This window comes from Microcaecilia unicolor, chromosome 2, assembly GCF_901765095.1.
Source record: "Microcaecilia unicolor chromosome 2, aMicUni1.1, whole genome shotgun sequence".
Taxonomy (NCBI): domain Eukaryota; kingdom Metazoa; phylum Chordata; class Amphibia; order Gymnophiona; family Siphonopidae; genus Microcaecilia; species Microcaecilia unicolor.
In genome coordinates this window covers 566697434-566719596 of record NC_044032.1, presented here as the reverse complement: position 1 = coordinate 566719596, position 22163 = coordinate 566697434, and the positions used below count along the sequence as shown (strand labels likewise).

Sequence of the window (22163 nt, the reverse complement as noted above, 5' to 3'; positions counted from 1 at the left end):
CATGCGGAACAGACATATTGGGAATCGTGGAGTGTAGGAGTTTCCTCTAGACTCCCCGCAGCTTGATACCACTGGGAAGCTAGGGCCCACTGAGCTGATCTCATGTGTAGGTGTGCCATGGGAGTCACATGAACTGTGGAGGCCATGTGCCCCAGAAGTCTCAACATCTGCCGAGCCGTGAACTGTGGACACCAGGGACAGGAGGTTGCCTGCCCTTGCCTCGGGAAGATAAGCTCGAGCTGTCTTCGTGTTCAACAGAGCTCCAATGAATTCTAACTGTTGAACTGGGGTGAGATGGGACTTGGAGTAATTGATCACGAACCCTAGTAGTTCTAGCACCTGAATAGTCATTCGCATGAACAGTAGAGCGCCTGCCTTCGAGGTGCTCTTCAACAGCCAATCACCGCGATAAGGGAACACATGCACTCCCAGTCTGCGTAGCGACGTGACTACTGCTAGACACTTTGTGAACACTCTGGGCGCAGATGCCAGACCAAAGGGCAGTACACAGTACAGAAAGTGCTGAGTTCCTAGCCGAAATCGAAGATACTTCCTGTGAGCTGGGAGTATCGAAATGTGTGTGTAAGTCCAGAGAGCATAGCCAATCGTTTTCTTGACTCATGGGAAGAAGGGTGCCCAGGGAAACCATGCTGAACATTTCTCAGACTAGGAATTTGTTCAGGGTCCTCAGGTCTAGAATGGGACGCATCCCCCCTGTCCTTTTCTGCACAAGGAAGTACCTGGAATAGAATCCCAGCCCTTCTTCCCCTGGTGGAACGGGTTTGACCACTTGGGCCTTCAGAAGGGCGGAGAGTTCCTCTGCAAGTACCTGTTTGTGCTGGGAACTGTAAGAATGAGCTCCCGGTGGGCAATTTGGAGGTTTGGATTCCAGATTGAGGGTATATCCTGACTGGACTATTTGAAGGACCCACCGGTCGGAGGTTATGAGAGGCCACATTTGGTGAGAAAAAAATCAACCTCCCCACAACCAGCAAGCTGTCCGGCACGGACAGTTTTACAGAGGCTGTGCTTAACTGGAGCCAGTCAAAAGCCTGTTCCCTGCTTTTGCTGGGGAGCACCACGGCCTTAGATGCACGATGTTGACGAGAACAAGCGCGTTGGGACTGAGCCTGGGAAGGCTGTCGAGTAGCAGGAGTGTACGTACGCCTAGGATAGGAATAGGGAGCACTCCTCTTCTCCCCCCCCCCCCCCCCCAAATACCTCCTAGATGAGGAGGTAGTAGAAGACAACCGGTGGGAAAGAGAATCCATTGTATCATTATGCTTCTTGATCTGATCAACAAGATGATAACCTTTTCATGAAAAGGTTATCCCCCTGGCAAGGAACATCCGCCATTCGCTGCTGGACCGAATGAACCAGCTCAGAGACACGCAGCCATAAGAGTCTATACATCAGTATACCTTGAGCAGCGATCTTGGATGCTACATCAAAAGTGTCGAACGTACCCTGGCCAGGAATTTTCGACATGCCTTCTGCTGCCTGACCACCTGGCGAAAAGGCTCGGCTTACTCCGGAGGGAGTGCATCGAGTCCCGCAAGTGAACGCTCATGAAGAGCTGGTTTGATTGGATCTTGGCAGCGAGCATAGCGGCCTGATACGTCTTCCTCCCAAAAGAATCAAGAGTCCTAGCTTCTCTGCCTAGGGGCGTCGAAGCATAGTCTCTAGTACTCCTGACTCTCTTGAGGGTGGAATCCACCCCCATAAAATTGTGGGGTAACTGAGACCTCATCAATCCAGGTTCACCGTGGATCCGATACTGGGATTCAGCTTTCTTCGGGACCATGGGGCCAGACAGAGGGGACAACCAGTTTCCCATAAGGACTTCCTTCAGTACCTTATGCAGAGGGACTGTCACAGCCTCTTTAGGTGGAGAAGAATAATCCAGGACTTCGAGCATCTCAGTCCTGGGCTTATCCTCAACCTCCACAGGGAAGGGAATAGCTGTAGCCATTTCCCGGACAAAAGAGGAAAAGGAAAGACGCTCTGGTGGAGATAGTCTCCTCTCTGGTGGAGGTTCAGAGGGAAATCCACAGGACTCATCAGAAGAAAACTCTCAACAGACCAGAACTTAATAATAACAGATATTAAATGCACAGAAACACCCTGGACTGATCACTACAAACTAAACTTATCAATACACTGGCGGAAGAAGGGATTACACCAAATACAAGAACACACATCCTACAGAACAAGAGGTCACGTAGACACGAAAACATTCTGGCAACAGATATATAACAATGAATGGACAGCACAAACAGACTCCTTATACTACCTCATAGAATGGGATAAAAGATGCAAATGCATACTAAGATCTTCACATAAGCACAACTCGATACCATGGTTCAACGATGAACTGAAAAAGCTAAAAACACAATCCAGAAACCTCGAACGAGCACTGAAAAAAACAAAAGATGAATACACACTCAACACGTAGAAACAAGCACAAAGAAAGTATAAATACGCTATAAGACAGGCCAAAAGAACATACTATAAAACTAAAATAGGGACAGACTATAAAGACACAAAGAAATTATACCAAATCGTGAACAAACTCCTAGACACCAACCTGGTCACTACATCGAATACAGATATCCCATCTGCAGATAAACTTGCTAAATATTTCAAAGAAAAAATTGTTAACCTACACAACACGCTACCTCAGGACAACACTGACATTGAAAACTTCCTTAATGAGTTGGACCCAACAACTGAAGAATACCTGGCTGACCGAACCTGGTCAAATTTTGCCCTCCTCACCGTCGATACAGTTGCATGGGCAATCAGCAGTTTCTCCAACACTCACTATAAACTAGATACCTGCCCCAACTACCTAATAAAATCCACCCCTGACCGCTTCATAGTAGACCCCACATCCCACCTAAATAACATGCTACAGCAAGGTGTCTTCACTAAGGAAAATGGCAACATCCTACTCACCCCGATACCAAAAGACACCAAGAAAAAAAAACAAGTGAAATCACTAACTACTGTCCAGTAGCATCCATCCCAATGTCAGTCAAATTGATGGAAAGCATGGTAGCCAAACAACTTACAGATTATATAAACAAATTCTCAATATTACACGAATCACAGTCAGGTTTTCGCCCCCTCCACAGCACAGAAACAGTACTACTCACTCTCCTAGCCAAATTCAAGCAGGAAATAGCAACAGGCAAAAACATCCTCCTCCTCCAATTCGACATGTCTAGTGCATTTGACATGGTAAACCACAATATATTAATAAGATTACTAGATAAGTTCGAGATTGGTGGAAACATAATTAGCTGGATCAAGGGTTTCCTAACCACAAGAACATAGCAAGTAAAATCAAACTCAAACATATCATCACCATGGAAAGCAGACGACGGAGTACCACAAGGATCACCGCTATCACCGATCCTCTTCAACCTAATGATGACCCCACTAGCCAAGTCCTTAACACCTTCATCTATGCAGACGATGTCACAATATACAATCCGTACAAATATGAACTGACAGAAATCACCAACGAAATCAAGAACAGCTTGAACATCATGGACTCTTGGGCAAATGCATTCCAACTAAAACTCAACAAAGAAAAAAAACACAGTCTTATCCTCTCATCCCAACACAACGCAGACAACTCCACAATTATCAACAACCCAGATAACACCCTCCCTATCTCAGACAGCTTGATAATCCTCTTGAACTGCAACCTAACACTAGAGAGCCAAGTGACATCCACAACAAAGAAAATGTTCGACTCAATGTGGAAACTCAAATGTGTGAAACAATTCTTCCCGAGGGAAACATTTCGCAACCTCTCACATCGCTGCGCTCCTCCGGGGTCTTACTCCAGGGGCAGTGACGTGGAGGAGGAGCGGCTGCAAAGCCGACAGCCAATGCCTGATGGCTGTCTGCGGTGCTGTGCCTGATGTTTAAAATCATTTATGGCTTTTTTTCTTTTTGTAGCGGCTGCTGCTGCTCAACAGGGAGGGTCGCTGGACATGGGTGGCTGGAGGGGGGGGGGCAGGGTCGCTGGACATGGGTGGCTGCAGGGGGGGCAGGGGGAGAGGAGAGTCGCTGGACATGGATGGCTGCAGGGGGGGGCAGGGGAGAGGGAGGTGGGGAGGAGGTCCTGAGACCAGAGAGGTGGGGGTGGGGAGGGGGTCCTGCGAGAGAGGGGGCACACACTCACTCACAGAGTTTTAGATTGATTGAAGAGGAGAGATGGCTAAGTGGGAAGTTGGTGAGAAGCAGGTTGCAATAATCTAAGCTAGAGGTGATAAGAGTGTGGATAAGGGTTCTGGTAGAGTGCTCAGAGAGGAAGGAACGGATTTTGCTGATGTTATAGAGAAAGAAACAACAGGTTTTGGCAATCTGCTGAATGTGAGCAGAGAAGGAGAGAGAGTCGTCGAAGATGACCCCAAGGTTACGAGCTGATGAGACAGGGAGAATGAGAGTGACATCCACTAAAATAGAGAAAGGGGGGAGAGGAGAGGTGGGTTTAGGGGGAAAGATGAGAAGCTCGGATTTGGCCATGTTAAGTTTCAGATGACGTTGAGACATCCAGGCAGCGATATCAGATAGGCAGGCTGATACATTGGTCTGGATGCTGGTTGAGATTTCGGGGGTAAAGAGGTAGATCTGGGAGTCATCAGCGTAGAGATGGTATTAAAAGCCATGGGATGATACCAGAGAGCCAAGTAGTACTATTTACTACTGTTTGCTAGTCTTGGCTCAAGCACAATGGCTATTCTTATGTGACCTCTGGGGAACTGTTTAGTAAGAATCCAGTTTTACAGTACTCTTGGCTGCTTTGTATGTTATGGGAAAAAAGGTAAAGTTTGCCTATTTGCGGATGACACTAAGATCTGTAACAGAGTGGAGACCCGGGAGGGAGTGGAAAACATGAAAAAGGATCTGAGGAAGCTAGAAGAATGGTCTAAGGTTTGGCAATTAAAATTCAATGCGAAGAAATGCAAAGTGATGCACTTAGGGAATAGAAATCCTCGGGAGACGTATGTGTTAGGCGGGGAGAATCTGATAGGTACGGATGGGGAGAGGGATCTTGGGGTGATAGTACCTGAGGATCTGAAGGCGACGAAACAGTATGACAAGGCGGTGGCCGTAGCTGGAAGGTTGTTAGGCTGTATAGAGAGAGGTGTGACCAGCAGAAGAAAGGGGGTGTTGATGCCTCTGTATAAGTCGTTGGTGAGGCCCCACCTAGAGTATTGTGTTCAGTTTTGGAGGCCGTACCTTGCGAAGGTTGTAAAAAGAATTGAAGCGGTGCAAAGAAAAGCTACGAGAATGGTAAGGGATTTGCGTTACAAGACATGTGAGGAGAGACTTGATGACCTGAACATGTATACTCTGGAAGAAAGGAAAAACAGGGGTGATATGATACAGACGTTTAAATATTTGAAAAGTATTAATCCGCAAACGAACCTTTTCCGGAGATGCGAAGGAGGTAGAACGAGAGGACATAAAATGAGATTGAAGGGGGGCAGACTCAAGAAAAATGTCAGGAAGTATTTTTTCACAGAGAGAGTAGTGGATGCTTGGAATGCCCTCCTGCGGGAGGTGGTGGAAATGAAAATGGTAACAGAATTCAAACACGCGTGGGACAAACATAAAGGAATCCTGTTCAGAAGGAACGGATCCTAAGGAGCTTAGCCGAGATTAGGTGGCAGAGCCGGTGGCGGGAGGCGGGGATAGTGCTGGGCAGACTTATACAGTCTGTGCCAGAGCCGGTGGTGGGAGGAGGGGCTGGTGGTTGGGAGGCGGGGATAGTGCTGGGCAGACTTACACGGTCTGTGCCCTGAAAAGGACAGGTACAAATCAAGGTAAGGTATACACAAAAAGTAGCACATATGAGTTTATCTTGTTGGGCAGACTGGATGGACCATGCAGGTCTTTTTCTGCCGTCATCTACTATGTTACATACACTCTCTCTGACACACTCTGTCTATCACACTCTATCTCTCTGTCACACACACAGTCTCACACACACAGACACTCTGTCTCTCACAAACTCTCTCTCTCTCATACAAACACACACACTCTACCTCTGTCTCTCTCTCATTCTCTCTCTCTCTCTCTGACACACACACTCCATCTCTCACACACACTCTCTCTCTCAAATATACACACTCCGAGGAAAACCTTGAAAGCGCCTGTTTCATTTCTGTCAGAAACGGGCCTTTTTTTACTAGTAAATAAATAAAAGTACCTGGGATCTTCCTCCGACTCCCACAAACGCTCCTGCTCAGTATCGGATAAGACCTCTGTCAAGGTACGCCGACACTGAACCTGCCTTGACGCCGAGGAACGATGTCCTCGATGGCGATGTCGAGAGGCTGATGCCCGATCTGACTGCGGCGAAGCTCCCTCCACCGACGTCGAAGGGGAGTCGACCTGGGTGGCAGGCAGCACTGCAGTCGGGGACCTCACCGCTGCAGCAGACGGTACAGAATGCGCAAGCACCCCCAACACTGAAGCTGACTGTCATAGCAGTCCCTCCAGAAGTTCTGGAAACAAGGCTCATCGAGAGCCGCCATCGGAGATGGCTGCGGGGTTGGTGGAACAGGCGGTGTCAGAATCCATGGAGGCTCGGGAGCAGGTACCGGACTGCTAGGAGACCAATGCATCGGCACCTCCGGTATCGAAGGGGAGTGATCCTCTCGGCACCAATGCTTCACGGGTGCCGACTCTTTAGATGCCCCTGAGCTCCTGGTACCGTGTGTCGAAGGAGAACGATGACGGTGCTTCTTCGCCTTCGCTTGACACCCGTCATCGAGACTCATCGGTACCGACGAAGAGGACGTGGAATCTTCATATTTCCTTGGGGCCGAGTCAGGAGGCCTGCATAAACAGGAGGCCTTGAGGCAGGTGGAGACCCACTCAACGCCTCACTGCTCCCAGCGCGAGTTGGTCTCTCAGCAGCCATTACCTCTCTTCCCGATGTTGATGTTCCTTTCGATGTCGATGCCGCTGACTTCAGTACCGATGTCGATGTTGGCGTCGAAGGACCAGACCGAGCTCCAAAATGCTTCTCTCGGGCTTCTCAAGACACTTGGGTCCGTTTCTTCATACGAAAACACAGACTACAAGCAGCTGGGCAATGGTCGGGCCCAAGGCACTGGATACACCAGGCGTGGGTATCTGTACCTGAGATGGTCTGGTTGCACCGAGTACAACGTTTGAAGCCGCTGGGTGTCTTCGATGACATGGAAGGGAAAACGGCTTCGGCAAAATCAAAAGACGCGATTGTGCCTGATAAAGGAAAAAAGGGCACAAAAATAAGGGAATAACACGACCGCGCAGCCTAAAAACTGGCCGCAACGAAAAACGAAAGGGAAGAAAAACTAAAAGTACACTACGGGAACTCTTTTTTTTTTTTGACAATAATAACAAAACAAAGAAAAAATTACGAGAAAAAGTGAAAACTCAAAGACTCTTTCCTGAGCCTGAGAGGAGTGCAGAAAAAACTACCGCACCTCAACACGGAGAAAAGAAAACTAAGGGGCACTCTGGCGCGATGGGCAGGAAGTTGTTTGCGCATGCGCAGTGCGTGTGATTCGCGCGCCAGAAGACTAGGCAAAAAACTTTTTATTTTTGCTTGAAAAATTTGTTCCGTATCCTGGGCCGACGCGGACGTCGACCCACTTGTGAGAACAAGCAGCCTGCTTGTCCTCAGAGAATTCCTTATCTTTCAGCAAAGCAGCATTACCATCTTGTGTCTATAGCTTCAAACTTGGAATCATGCTTTCCAAGTATTTGTGCCTGTTCAGTTTGTACCTGCTTAGAAATTAAGGATTTACTCACCAGTTCAGTTACCCATTTGTTAGAGAGGTATTTACTTTCTCAATTACTTCCCAGAGTGAGTCCAATGTCAGAACGGCTGGTTTCTTGATCACAGACTGCAGACTTTTCAAATCCCCCACACTGCCACCTTCAGCAGCAGCCAAACCACCCAGTGGTGACTCAGCTCCCAATCCTTCCATGGCAGGGAAGGAAACAGCCATAGGATTTCACTCCAACAGAAAACTCAACGTCTCCTCCAATTAAGCACCACAGCTCTGCACTCCCTCTCTATCGCTAATGCTTCTGGGTTGCCAGTATGCCATTCTATCCAAAGGGCTCAAGGATGCCTTAATCCAAGCTATGATCTGGAACCCATTGCAGACCTGGCCGAAGTAACTGTTACCTTTGCTGCCTCCACCTGAGCTCTACAAGCTTCCAATTAGGCTGCCTTGTCACCAGAGTAACTTCAGAATCCAGAGGGAAGACTTTAGTTTTACTATTCCACTTTGTACCCATCACAAAAACAGGCAAAGAGGTGACAAAGCAGCTACTCTCTGGGCTGATACAAAGCAACTGCACCCAACATCACCTTAGCCCCTCCCCCCAGCTTGACCAGAGGTAAACATATGAAATTATCAATCAACCCACATCCTCTTAGGAAACTGCATTCTTGGTTTCCATTTGATTGTACTGGTGGAGGCTGAAAATGAACTGACTGCTGAAACAAATGTATGGTAGTTCTTTGCTTGGCAACGTTCTGAATTCTAGTGCTCTTCTCTTAATATTTAAAATGTTACGTGACCTCTCATCAAACAAAAGCAATTAAGAAGTTATCCTTTCATGACCATTCATAATCAATTATGTCAACTTTATGAGATGACAGTCAAGAAGTTTACCAAACCAACAGACAATATAGGAATTCAATCACTGTGTTTCGGATACGTTTTTTAGTGTCATAATTGAAACAAGGGAAATTATCCTCTCAAATAAAACAAAGATGGAATTCCTCCCCCCCCCCCCCCCCCCAAAAGCTGTTGGTAGAAAAAGTTCAGCGTTTTTTTTTTTTTTTTTAAATCAAAACAAGCACCCATAAATTATGGTATCTATTGCCTCGCTGTTAGGTAGGTGGGCAACCTTAAATGTATCAATTTAAGCAAAAGCAATTCTGTTAATAAAACAATTATTCCCCCTACACCAGCTTTCTTAGGAAAAATGCATTATACATTACATACTTTATCTTCATCATCAATATATCCAGCAGCTGAACAAGTGTCTTCATCACAAATTCTCTTTGTCTAAAAGACAATCAAATTGTTTTAAAATATATCAACAACTAGTATTTTAGACACCAACAAAAACATATTTTATGACTAGACATGTCAAAATTCAGCAAAATTATCTCAAAAAAATTATTCTAAAAATTTAGGGGGCTTTTTACAAAGCCGTGCTAGTGTTTTTAGCTCACACTAAAAATCAGCTTGTGCTAAATGCTGAGATGCCCATTGTATTACTATGGGCATCAGTGTTTAGTGCACAATTTTTAGCACAGCTTTGTAAAAGTCCCCCTTAAATATATAATTATTGAGGGGGCTACATACTGATTTGCTCTCAGAAAATATAACAGCAAATATGAAACCACAAAGACTACACTTTCCCTCTCTTATCATAAATAAAAATAAAAGTGCAAGTATTTTTCTTTTTTCTATTTTCTAGAATTACTCTCTTCCTGACAGGGACCCTCTCTTACATGAGCATGCAGTTATGGAATGCATTACCCATAAACCTGAAAACAATCAATGAAACAACTACCTTTCGCAAATCTCTGAAGACATATTTCTACAGTGAAAACCTACAGCCCCACTAATCCACTTCACCAACCCATTCAGTTATGAAAGCCCACCTTCTATAAATACCCTGATAACTCCCTCCCTTCTTCTTTCTTCCCTTGATTAAGCTCTACACAATACTAACCATATTTGACATACTGGAATAACTATGTTAACAACACTATGTAAGCCACTTTGAGCCTGCAAATAGGTGGGATAAGGTGGGATACAAATACAATAAATAAATAGACTAGGTTATATTGGATTAAAATTTCTTGTTTAAAAAGCAAACAAAAAAACCCACCCATACTTTTATGGTGGTCTATTCTTTTTATGTGGACATGCCTCAATTGCTTACTGTATTATCTTTAAGTTTCTATAAAATTATTTAAAAAATAACACAGTAAGACACGTATATTTAAAAAAAAGTCATTAACGTCTTCCTTGTAACCAAACTAGATTACTGCAATTCTATTTATGCAAGTCTTTCTCAGATCAAAAGACTACAGACATTGCAAAACTGTGCAGTACGCTTTCTCTGCAGGGCTAATAGATTTGATCATGCCACTCCTCTCTTCACTCAGCTGCATTGGCTACCTATTAAATATCAGATTTTATTTAAGATACTTTCTCTAGCACATAGGGCTTATAATCACACTGGGACTCTGACTATTCCTTATACAGCCGTTCTCCTTGGACCCAAACAATGTCTCCATGAATCCATGTGGCAATCTGCTTTCTTTTATTTGGCCCCAAGCTATGGAATTTACTTCTGAACTCTACTCGTGGAGAAGCTTCATTCTCTACATTTAAAGCTTTACTGAAAACCTTTGTCAACAGGCGTGGTAATTCTCTGATGGTGTTCTCGGGGTCCACTTCCTGGAATAACTTCTTCAACCTCATTGTATTTGTGTCTCTTGGATGAGTATTTACCTATCCTATTGATGGAGTTCTTTCCTTTTTATTCTTGTTTTTTTAATTTTATACCACTTAGATCCATCATGTATGGTATACACAGTAAATCAAGATTAAATAAACATAAACATTAACCTCTTTTGGGTAATGCTGTAAAATTCCAGCCATTTCTAGTCTCCTGCATTGTTGCTGTCCTACTATACTGTTGTTGTCCAGATCTTGCATGAGTCTGAAAAAGGCCAACTCATTAAATAAAACTTCAGAAATCTCAACAAGAAGATCTTCTCCACAGTCTTTCAGTTTTCTGCCAGCAAATTTTGCAAGAGAATCCTGTTAATAAAAATATCATCAAAAAGTTTTCAGACTGAATGTGTTGCATTTGAAATGAATAAGCAAAAGCTAGTGTGCATGTACTGTTTGATATTTTTAGAAAAAAATCTAACCGGTTCAGTGTCCATTTAAAAATAATCCTAGTATTAATTTAACTGGAAATACACAGAAGCAATAACTCTAAACAGGTAAGAACGCAATCATATTGTACATATATTATGGAATATGATGAAGTACAGTTCTGAATTCTGCTATGAAATTCTCCAGATGAGTTTGAAGGGTATAGTAGGGCCCAGATTTAATCTCTAATGAGTGGGAGCAACTCATGGTGATTAGAGCACCTTAAGTACCACAGCCTTAGTAGAGACTGCTTACATTCTACAATGGGAAAGGCATACTTCCATAACCATGTGCCTTACTGGAAGTAGAAAAATAAATGTTATCAAACAAAGCATTCTAAGACTTTAACAAGTGAAACTGGCCAGTCACTTTTACACTTCTACCACCAATGTACAATAAGATTTATTTCAAATCTCCCAGATCATCTCCTTGTTCCATGACTAATGTCTATAGCAACGGGGCAATAATACTATGGGGCCTGTTTGCTACACTTAATCTTAGCCAAAAGGCCAAGAAGCGATGAGGGACCTATTTACTAAGCAGCATTACCTGTTAACATAACAAGTAACATATACTTACTGTTAATGTGTCAGATTATGTGGAACAGTTACCACCACCTCAACAAGCTTAGATAGACATACTTGTATCAAGTTATCTGCAATGCAGTAAATACACAGTACAAAACATTTCTTTGCATTTAACTGTATCGGAAGATACTGAGAATGCTCCAAACATATAGAGAATATACTTACCTGTAGCAGGTATTCTCCGAGGACAGCAGGCTGATAATCCTCACAAGTGGGTCGGCGATTTGCGCCGACCCAGGAACCGGCATTTGAAATAGCATTTGAGCGCGCCGTGCTCCTCAGTTAGATGAAGAGTAAAAAGAGAGATACAGGAGACAACTCCAAGGAGAGGTGGGCGGTTTTGTAAGGATTATCAGCCTGCTGTCCTCAGAGAATATCTGCTACAGGTAAGTATCCTCACTTTCTCCGAGGACAAGCAGGCTGAATAATCCTCACAAGTGGGGTATCCCTAGCATCCAGGCTAACTCAAAACAACTGTTGGTCAATTGGGCCTCGCAATGGCAAGGACGTAACGTAGATTAACCTGAAACTATATACAAACTAAGAGTGTAGCCTGCAGCAGAATAAAATGGGCCTGGGGGGTGGGGAGTTGGATTCTAAACCCCAAACAGATTCTGCAGCACCGACTGCCCAAACCGACTGTTGCATTGGGTATCCTGCTCAAGGCAGTAGTGAGATGTGAAAGTGTGGACTGAAGACCACGTTGCAGCCTTGCAAATCTCTTCAGTGGAGGCTAAGTGAGCGTTAACTGATGGCGACTCCCCTCCTGTTGGGATCAAAAGCAACAAACAAACTGGGTGGACTGTTTGAAAGGCTTCGTCCGCTCAGTGTAAAGGACCAAAGCTCTCTTGCAGTCCAAGGTGTGCAAGCTGGTTTCACCAGGGTGGGCATGAGGACAGGGAAAAAACGTTGGCAAGACAATCGACTGGTTCAGATGGAACTCGGACACCACCTTCAGCAGGAACTTAGGGTGAATGCGGAAAACTACCCTGTTGTGACGAAACTTAGTATAAGGTGCATCCACTACTAAGGCCTGAAGCTCACTGACCCTACGAGCTGAAGAAACAGCCACCAAGAAAAGGACCTTCCAAGTTAAGTACTTCAGATGGCAGGAATTCAGTGGCTCAAAAGGAGCTCTCATCAGCTGAGAGAGAACAACATTGAGATCCCATGACACAAGCAGCGCTTGACAGAGGGCTTTGACAAAAGCAAACCTATCATGAGGCAAACAAATAAAGGCTGTCCAGAGATAGGCTTACCTTCTACACGCTAAGCACTGATTGCACTAAGGTGAACCCTTATGGAGTTGGTCTTGAGACCAGACTCTGACAAGTGTAGAAGGTACTCAAGCAGAGTCTGTGTAGGACAAGAAAGGAAATCTATGGCCCTGCTGTCACACTAGAGGGCAAACCTCCTCCATTTAAAAGAGTAACACCTCTTAGGGTAATCTTTCCTGGAAGCAAGACTCAGGAGACACCCTCCGAAAGACCCAAAGAAGCGAATGCTATGCTCTCAACATCCAGGCCGTGAGAGCCAGAGACTGGAGATTGGGATGTAAAAGCGACCCCTCGTTCTGAGTAATGAGGGTCGGGAAATACTCCAATTTCCATGGACAATTTCAGAAGAGGGAACCAAATCTTACGCGGCCAGGACGGCACAATCAGGATCATGGTTCCGTAGTCTTGCTTGAGTTTCAGCAAAGTCTTCCCCACCAGAGGTATGGAAGGAAACGCATACAGAAGGCCTGTTCCCCAAAGTAGGAGAAAGGCATCTGACACTAGTCTGCCGTGGCCTGAAGCCTGGAACAGAACTGACGGACCTTGTGATTTAGTTGAGCGGCAAAGAGATCCACAGAGGGGGTGCCCCATAAACGGAAGAGCTCGTGGGTCATGCCCATACTCAGCGACCACTCGTGAGGTTGCATACCCCTGCTCAGCCTGTTGGCTAGACTGTTTATGCCTGCCAGATAAGTGGCTTAGAGAAACAAGCCACATCTAGACGGCCTCCTGACACAGAGAGCGTGATCCGGTTCCCCCCTGCTTGTTGGTGTAGTACATCTCAACCTGATTGTCTGTTTGAATCAAGATAATATGGTTGGACAGCTGATCTCTGAAAGCCTTCAGAGCATTCCAGATCGCTTGGAGCTCCAGAAGGTTGATCTGAAGATCTGTTTCCTGGGGGGATAAGGCTCCCTGGGTGTGAAGCCCATCTACATGAGCTCCTCATCCCAGGAGAGATGTATCCATTGTCAGCACTTTTTGAGGCTGAAGAATGTGGAATGGACGTCCCATGGTCAAATTGGATCGAATTGTCCACCAGTGAAGTGAATGCAAAAAATTGGTGCACAGATGTATGACATCTTCTAGATTCCCTGTAGCCTGATACTAGGGTCCATTTAACAGATTTCATGTGCAAACATGCCATGGGCATAACAAGGAGGCCATGTGCCCCAAGAGTCTCAACATCTGCCAAGCTGTGACTTGCTGTGATGCTCGAACCTTGAACACTAGGGACAGAAGGTTGTCTGCCCGCGCCTCGGGAAGATAGGCTCGAACCGTTCTCATGTCAAGCAATGCTCCAATGAACTCCAATTTCTAAACGGGAGTGAGATGGGACTTGGGATAATTTATTATGAACCCCAGTAGTTCCAGCACCTGAATAGTCTTCCACATGGACTCCCGAGCACCGTCTTCCGAGGTGCTCTTCACCAGCCAATCGTCGAGATAAGGAAACACATGCACTCCCAGTCTGTGTAGCGACGCTGCGACTACTGCTGGACACTTTGTAAACACTCTGGGCGCAGATGCCAGGCCAAAGGGCAGTACGCGGTACTGGAAATGCTGTGTTTCCAGCCGAAAACGAAGCTACTTCCTATGAGCTGGAAGTATCGGGATGTGCGTATAAGCATCCTTCAAGTCCAGAAAGCATAGCCAACCTTTTTCCCAAATAATGGGAAGAACGGTGCCTAGTGAAACCATCCTGAACTTTTCTCGAATTAGGAATTTGTTCAGGCCCCTTGGGTCTAGGATGGGACGCACCCCCCCCCCCCCTTTTCTTCTGCACAAGGAAGTACCTGGAATAGAATCCCAACCTTTCTTTCCCTGGTGGAATAGGTTTGACCGCATGGCCCTTTAGAAGGGCAGAGAGTTCCTCTGCAAGTACCTGCCTGTGCTGAGAGGTGCAGGAATGAGCTCTCGGTGGGCAATTTGGAGGTTTGGATTCCACATTGAGGGTGCATCCTAACCGGACTATTTGAAGAACCCCCTGGTTGGAGGTTATGAGAGGCCACCTTTGGAGAAAAAATATTAACCTCCCTCCAACTGGCAAGTCGTCTGGACCGGACACTTGTACTGCAGCTATGCTCATCTGGAGCCAGTCAAAAGCCCGTCCCTTGCTTTTGCTGGGGAGCAGTAGGGCTTTGGGCGCATGCTGTTGACGGGAACAAACGCGCTGGGGCTGAGCCTGAGTAGGCTGGCGAGCAGCGTGAGTGTACCTACGCCTAGGATAGGAATAGGGAGCACTGCGAGGTCTACGAAAACATCTCCTAGTTGAGGAGGATGTAGCAGAAGGCGCCTGGTGGGAAAGAGAAGCCATAGCATCTGTGCTTCTTGATCTGGTCAACCAGATCTTCTACCTTCTCTCTGAAAAGGTTATCCCCCCGGCAAAGAACATCAGCTATCCTTTGACGGACTGAAAGGTCCAGGTCAGAAACATGCAGGCATGAGAATCTGTGCATTGCTAGACTTTGAGCAGAGATCCTGGATGCTACATCAAAAGTGTCATACGCGCCCCTGGCCAAAAATTTACAACACGCCTTCTGCTTTTTGACCAGCTGAAGAAAGGGTTCGGCCTGCTCTGGAGGAAGGGCATCGACAAAAGTAGACAGCTGCTGCATGAGTTCCGCAAGTGGATGCTTGTGAAGAGCTGATAGGATTGTATTCGGGCAGCCAGCATGGCGGCCTGATACATTTTCCTCCCAAAAGAGTCTAAGGTCCTAGCTTCTCTGCCTGGGGGCGCCGAAGCATAATCTCTAGTACTCTTGGCTCTTTTGAGGGCGGAGTCCACCACCATGGAGTTGTGGGGTAACTGAGACCTCATTAACCCCAGGCTCCCCGTGGATCTGATATTGGGAATCCGTCTTTTTCGGGACAATGGGGACAGAGGGGACACCCAGTTTCTCATGAAGACTTCCATGAGTACCTTATGCAAAGGAGCTGTCACTGCCTCTCTAGGTGGAGAGGTGTTGTCCAGGAACTCAAGCATCTTAGCCCTGGACTCATCCTCCACGTCTACAGGGAATGGAATGACCTGAGCCGTTTCCTGAACAAAAGATGAGAAACTCTCAGGACAAGACAGTCTCCTTTCAGGTGGAGAGGAGGGTTCAGAGGGAATCCCAAAGGACTCATCTGAGAAGTACCTGGGATCTTCCTTTGACTCCCACGAGTGTTCTTCCTCGGTGTCGGAGAGCACTTCCCTTAGGGACTTCTGAGACCGAACCCGCCTCAATGCCGAAGACCTGTGGTCTCGATGGCGATATCGAGGAACCGACTCCCGCATAGACTGCAATGAAGCTTCCTCCATCGACGTCAATGGGGAGTCGACCTGGGTGGCAGCTGATACCGGAGCCGCAAGCGGCGCCGAGTTGAGAAACCTCACCATGGGGTGGAGGGCTAGACATAGCTGCAGCAGATGCAAGGTAGGCGCAAGCACCCCCGACGCTGATGAAGTGTGGCACAGCAGTCCTTCCAGAAGCTCTGGAAGCAAGGCCCGAATCCACTCGTCCAGAGCCACCATTGTTACAGGCTGTGGGGCCGGTGAAGCAGTAGATAACAGAGCTGCCTGGGGTGCGGGAGTATGAATTAGACTGCTGGGAGACCTACGCGTCAGCACCTCTTGTATGGAGGGGGATCGGTCCTCCCAGCATCGACGCTTCTCGGGTGCAGATGTCCCCAGAGCTCCTGGCACCATGTGTCGAGGTAGAACGGTGTCGGTGCTTCTTAGCCTTCGCTCAATGCACCTCACCAAGACTCCTCGGTGCAGACGAGGATGACATCGAATCCACACATGTCCTCGGGGTCGGGTCCAAGGATGGACTGTCCTGGGGGGTCTGTATAGCAGGAGACCTCGAGGTTGGTGGAGACCCACTCAATGCCTCTCTGCTCCTGGTGTGACGTGGTCTCTCAGCAGCCATGCATACCTCTACTCCCGACGTTGATGCCTCCTTCGATGCTGATGTCGACCGAGCACCAAAAAGTTTTTCTCTCTGGGCTTCCCAGCCAGTTGAGTCCTTTTCTTCACATAAAGACAAAGGGCACAGTGAGCTGGGCTATGGTCAGGCCCAAGGCACTGAATACACCACGAATGGATATCAGTGCCTGAGATGGTCTGGTTGCACTGGGAACAACGTTTGAAGCCACTGGGAGTCTTCGATGACATGGAAGGGAAGACTACCCTAGCCAAATCAAAAGACACGATTGTGCTGAAAAATAAGGCACAAAAAAGAGAAGACCGGCCGAGCAGGCCTAAAAACAGTCGCGCCTAAAAAGAAAATAAACTTGACGTGGGTCAAAAGAAAACTAAGAAAATAATATATGTATATAACAATACGAAGAAAAGAAAAAGAAAACAAATACAAACAAGAAACTGAAGGCTCTCCTGGGCGAAAAAGCAGCAGAGCCAGAAAAGAACCGCCACTCCTCATGCGGAAAAAAAAGTAGCTGAGGAGCGCGGCCATGCGGCAATGCACTCAGTGCATGCGCAGTCCGACGCACAGCACGCTTGGAAGGCTCTAGTAAAAGTTTCTGCTATTTCAAATGCCGGTTCACATGTCAGCGATGATCGCCAACTCACTTGTAAGGATTATTCAGCTTGCTTGTCCTTGGAGAAAAACACAGATCTAGTAGTTAAGGAGCATTAATTTGGGCAACTATGACAAGGAAACTTCAAAACTTGATTTCAGCTTAGTAATTATATTTATTTATTTGGATTTTGCTCACACTTTTTTCAGTAGTAGCTCAAAGTGAGTTACATTCAGGTACACTGAGTAAATGAGCCCCATGAGTACTACAGAATTTCTATAATGATTGGCTGTTATCATATAGATGGACCAATAGTGAAAACAACTCTTATCTATAGGTGCATGAGAGTGAGGGAAACTATTTCAAAAGCTTGAAACTAACATAAAAGCAAATGTAGCACTTAAAAATAAATGAAAAAGTCAGCATCTTTAGCATAATATATTGGGAGTAGTTGAAAAGATTTTAATACTTTGACTAAACCAAATACAAAACATTTTGCATTAGTATTTCTTTTTTACTTCATTTTCCTGATTAGATTTGAGTCATCATCTCCTTGTAGATTTCTCAGATCCCCTCAGCCATACTGGAGGCTTGTTTGTGGTGTCATGAATAGTACTGTTATTTAATTCTTATTTCTTTTATTAAAGTTTTGACTGTTTTTATGAAAACCGCTTCATATTACTGGATAAAGATTGTTTTTTTCTTTGTTTGATATGTAAAATTTGCATAAATAAAAAATAAAAAAAAGGTTTATTGTGAAAAAATTCCTACTAACCTGCAGTATACTACCAAGTTGCTTATGGAAGAACTTTACAAATTCCTTGCTTTCATCATTTTGTTGTGTTAGGGTTAGGACCATGCGCCTTACTGAAGTCAGAAGTTGAGCACAGCATACAGACTCCATGTGTTCCTATGAAACATGAAAAAATCAATGATGAGCATAGTACCAAGAAAAAAGTGCAAAGATTTATAACAGAAGGAAAACATTTCTTACCCGATAACTTAATTTCTTTGTACTCTCCTATCAGTCCAAATCTATGACCAGGTAGGATTCTTCCTACCCAGTGGACGAAATAATCTCAGTTTTCAGAGTGTGATCACCCTGCCTCTCCCTCCCACAATGATGCTTTGGTTGCTACAGATGCATGTTTGTCTCAGTAACAGAATATAAAAACTTTACAGTAATAGAGAGCCTTTTATCAAAGCACATCAATGATTCAGAAGTCACATTAGAATATTAGATCTAATTCAACAGAATATTTAGTGGTATGACAATCAAGTGGTCTTACCTAAAACCCCAAAGAATGAATACTTATGTCCAAGAAACCCTAAACCAATTATCTTTAATATTTTTGACTCGGAGGCAATAATGGCAAAAAGACTTCAATGTGAAGTCTGAACCAGTGCAGGATAAAGTGGATGGTGCCCAGAGCCCTGGGCAATAAAGGAGGTGGCGGGTCTTTCTAATGAGGTAGCAACTTCAGCTGCTCGGGTACACTCTCACAGCAATACTAGTAAATAAAATGAAGTTGATTCTCCAAACTCTGTCTCTTCTGACCTACACTGCGTCCAAAACTCTTCCCTAATACGCCCTCTCCCAATTAGTCTGAACTCCCATCAGCAGTGGAGTGCAGTCAAAGCCTTCAAGGGATTCAGGGAATCCCTAGCACTGCCATGATGCAGGCACAAAAACAAGTGGGCAGGTTCAGCAATAATTTCGTGCTCTCTTAATTTCAGCTCCTGAGTGTTGCCAGTGCTAGAGCCAGGAGAGGACAGGCAGAGCACAGGAATGAAGAAATTAACTCCTGCTGCTCTGCAGTTGATTTAGACAAACTAGAGAGGTAGGAAGCAGGTTGTTGCTGTGAGAAGAGTAGTGAGAAAGGTCTGATCCTGATACACAGCGTCAACCTTCTAATGGACGGTTTGGATAGGGGGGGGGGGGAGGTTTCCTACTGCTTCATTTGTACAGTCTGAAGGATTCTATGTATGAGCATTGTCACAGATTCATGTGTGTGTGTGTGGGGGGGGGGGGGGGGGGGGCGGTGTGCAACAAAGTCACAGGTATCTAATATCTTGGCCCTGGATTCATCTATAACATTCAATTCAATTTTTGTATACCGCAAGACCCCTAATACTCTGGGTTTCAGATTCGACTGTAAAGCTTTGACCACTGGACAAAGATATTAACGATGGGACCTCAATGCCATGATTTTAGAACCACAGGATCTTGGTTTTTTGCGCAGTTTTAGTTTATTGGTCTGGGCCCAGGTGCAAACAGCAGTCATACCATTTGCTACAGACTGAGTTGGTTCTTTGAGGATGATAGTGAAGTAGGATGTCATCCATGTAGGATAATAGTAGTTCATTAAGTCCAGGTGTATTGAGGCAAGGGATGAAATAAAGAGGTTGAACAGGATCGGTGAAAGGGGAGATCCCTGCGTGACCTTGCAGTTAGTAGACCAGTAGTTGGAAAGTCAGAAAGCCTTGGAAGATTACTCTTTATGCAACATAAGCAACACCTGTTGATGTCTGGTGGGGTGCCTTGAAGGCTGTACTAAGAGGTTCAATTTTCAGTTTTTCCAGTGCAGAGCATACAAAGACTTAAGGTGAAAATGCTTCTCTGGAGATTGAAATTAAGCATCTAGAGTGTACCTATACCCTGAAGATCAGACCATCTTTTACTGGAGCTCCATAAACCTAAATACTAATATAATCAACTTTTTAGTAAAGAGGTTGGTTGGATATTTTATAAAGGGGCTTGTTACTGTTATTATGTGGGAAACAATAAATGTGGCAGACCTTTAGTGCAGAACTTGTAAGGTTGCAGAGAAGAATCTAAGTAAATTTGTTCCTCACTCCACCTAGTGAGCATATGACTTTTAATAGGAACATTTTAGGTCAAGGAGAAATTAGACCTTACCTGCTAATTTGCTTTCCTTTAGTCCCTCCACAACAGCCCAGGATTGGACTGATGGGTTGTGCACTCCTTCCAGCAGGTGGAGACTGAGAAACTCTGACTCTGGGAGCAAATAAGAGCCCTGGTCATGTGACCCATAATCAGTAAATGTATAACAAAGCAGGAAAAGAATTACCTTTTGTGCTTCCGGGATTCTAATCAGCCACCCAAGAACTGAGAACAGCACGGTTAATCAGGCACGGAAAAGCGTCGTGCATCTTTTATTTATTTATTTTTTGGTAAGTAAATTGTGATGGCAAATGCGCGGAGTAGCTGCATCCAATACCATGGTAACCGAGAAGAAAAAAGAACTATAAAAAAGAATTCTAGGAATTAACTATCCTTGAAGAAAAGACACACTAAACGACTGAGCTGTATTGATGGGAGGGACCTGGGCCAGTCCGGAGGGACTAAAAGAAAGCAAATTAGCAGGTAAGGTCTAATTTCTCCTTCCTTAGCGTCCCTCCGGACCGGCCCAGGATTGGACTGATGGGACGTAACAAAGTAGTATCTTTAAGGGAGGGACCCCAGCAACCCCGCCGAAAGGACCCTGGCCCCGAAGACCGCCTCTTGACAACACTGAACATCCAATCTGTGAAGTTCAGAAAAGGAATGCAACGAAGACCAAGTTGCAGCTTTACAAATGTCCTCAGGTGGAACCAAAGACTTTTCTGCCCAAGAAGCGGCTTGACCCCTCGTAGAGTGGGCCTTGAGCTTTTCTGGAACTGGTTTCCCCACCAAGAGGTAAGCAGAAGGTATCATGTCTTTAATCCATTTAGAAAGAGTTGGCTTAGAAGCTGCAAGCCCTTTGCAAGGACCTCCAAATAACAGAAAGAGATGGTCTAATTGCCTGAAAACCTCAGTGACTCTCAGATAATGCTTGAGCACATGGCGAACATCCAAAGTCCTCAATCTCCGCTGCTCCTCCGATCCAGAGGAGGAGCCTAAAACTGGCAAAACCACTGATTGATAAAGGTGAAACTGCGAGAGTATTTTAGGAAGAAAGGAGAGAACCGGACGCAAAACCACTCTCTCCTTAGAAAACTGCAAGAAGGGAGCCCTACAGGATAAAGCCTGCAACTCTGACACGCGCCTAGCGGAAGCAATAGCAACCAGAAATACCGCCTTGAGAGTTAAATCCTTAAGGGAACAAGATGACAAAGGTTCAAAGGGTGGTCTAGTGAGGACACAAAGCACTAAGTTGAGATCCCAGGCAGGAAAAATGTCTCTGACCGGAAGGCGAATGAGACTGACTGCCCTCAAAAAAACGGGACATCAGGATGACTAGTAAGGGACTTACTCTGCACTTTTCCCCAGAAACAAGATAAGGATGCAACTTGTACTCTTAGGGAAGCTAGCGCCAAACCTTTCTCAAGTCTGTGCTGTAAAAAATCTAGCATCTCTGCCATGGAAGCTTGAAGAGGAGTGATGTGCCGCTCAGAACACCAGTCCTCATAGATCCTCCAAGTCCTGACATAATTCAGAGACGTGGACCGGCGACGGGACTGGAGCATGGTGGAAACAACCTGTGGAGAATAACCTCTCTTCAACAAGCGTGCCCGTTCAACAGCCAGGCCATAAGACAAAAATCGAGCCGGGTCTGGATGAGGAATTGGACCTTGTACCAGAATGCCGACTTGGTCTGGGAGTCTTAGAGGAGGATCTGAGCGAAGATGCATAATATCCGCATACCATGGCCTGCGAGACCAGTCCGGAGCCACAAAGACAACTAGACCCTAGTGTCTCTATCCTCTGAATGAGCCGCACTAGAAGAGGCCACAGAGGGAACGCATAAAGAAGAACTGGAGGCCAAGGTCGAATTAGA

At 45.6% G+C, this 22163-nt stretch overlaps 1 protein-coding gene across 1 annotated transcript in view; it reads right to left on the bottom strand.

Moving 5' to 3' along the window:
- The window catches only part of PCM1 (pericentriolar material 1), an 866960-nt gene that overhangs the window by 219102 nt on the left and 625695 nt on the right, over positions 1-22163 (bottom strand). The window contains 3 exon segments of the mRNA XM_030191464.1: positions 9039-9101; positions 10683-10877; positions 18158-18292. Of these exon segments, the coding sequence (XP_030047324.1) occupies positions 9039-9101; positions 10683-10877; positions 18158-18292 (393 nt within the window).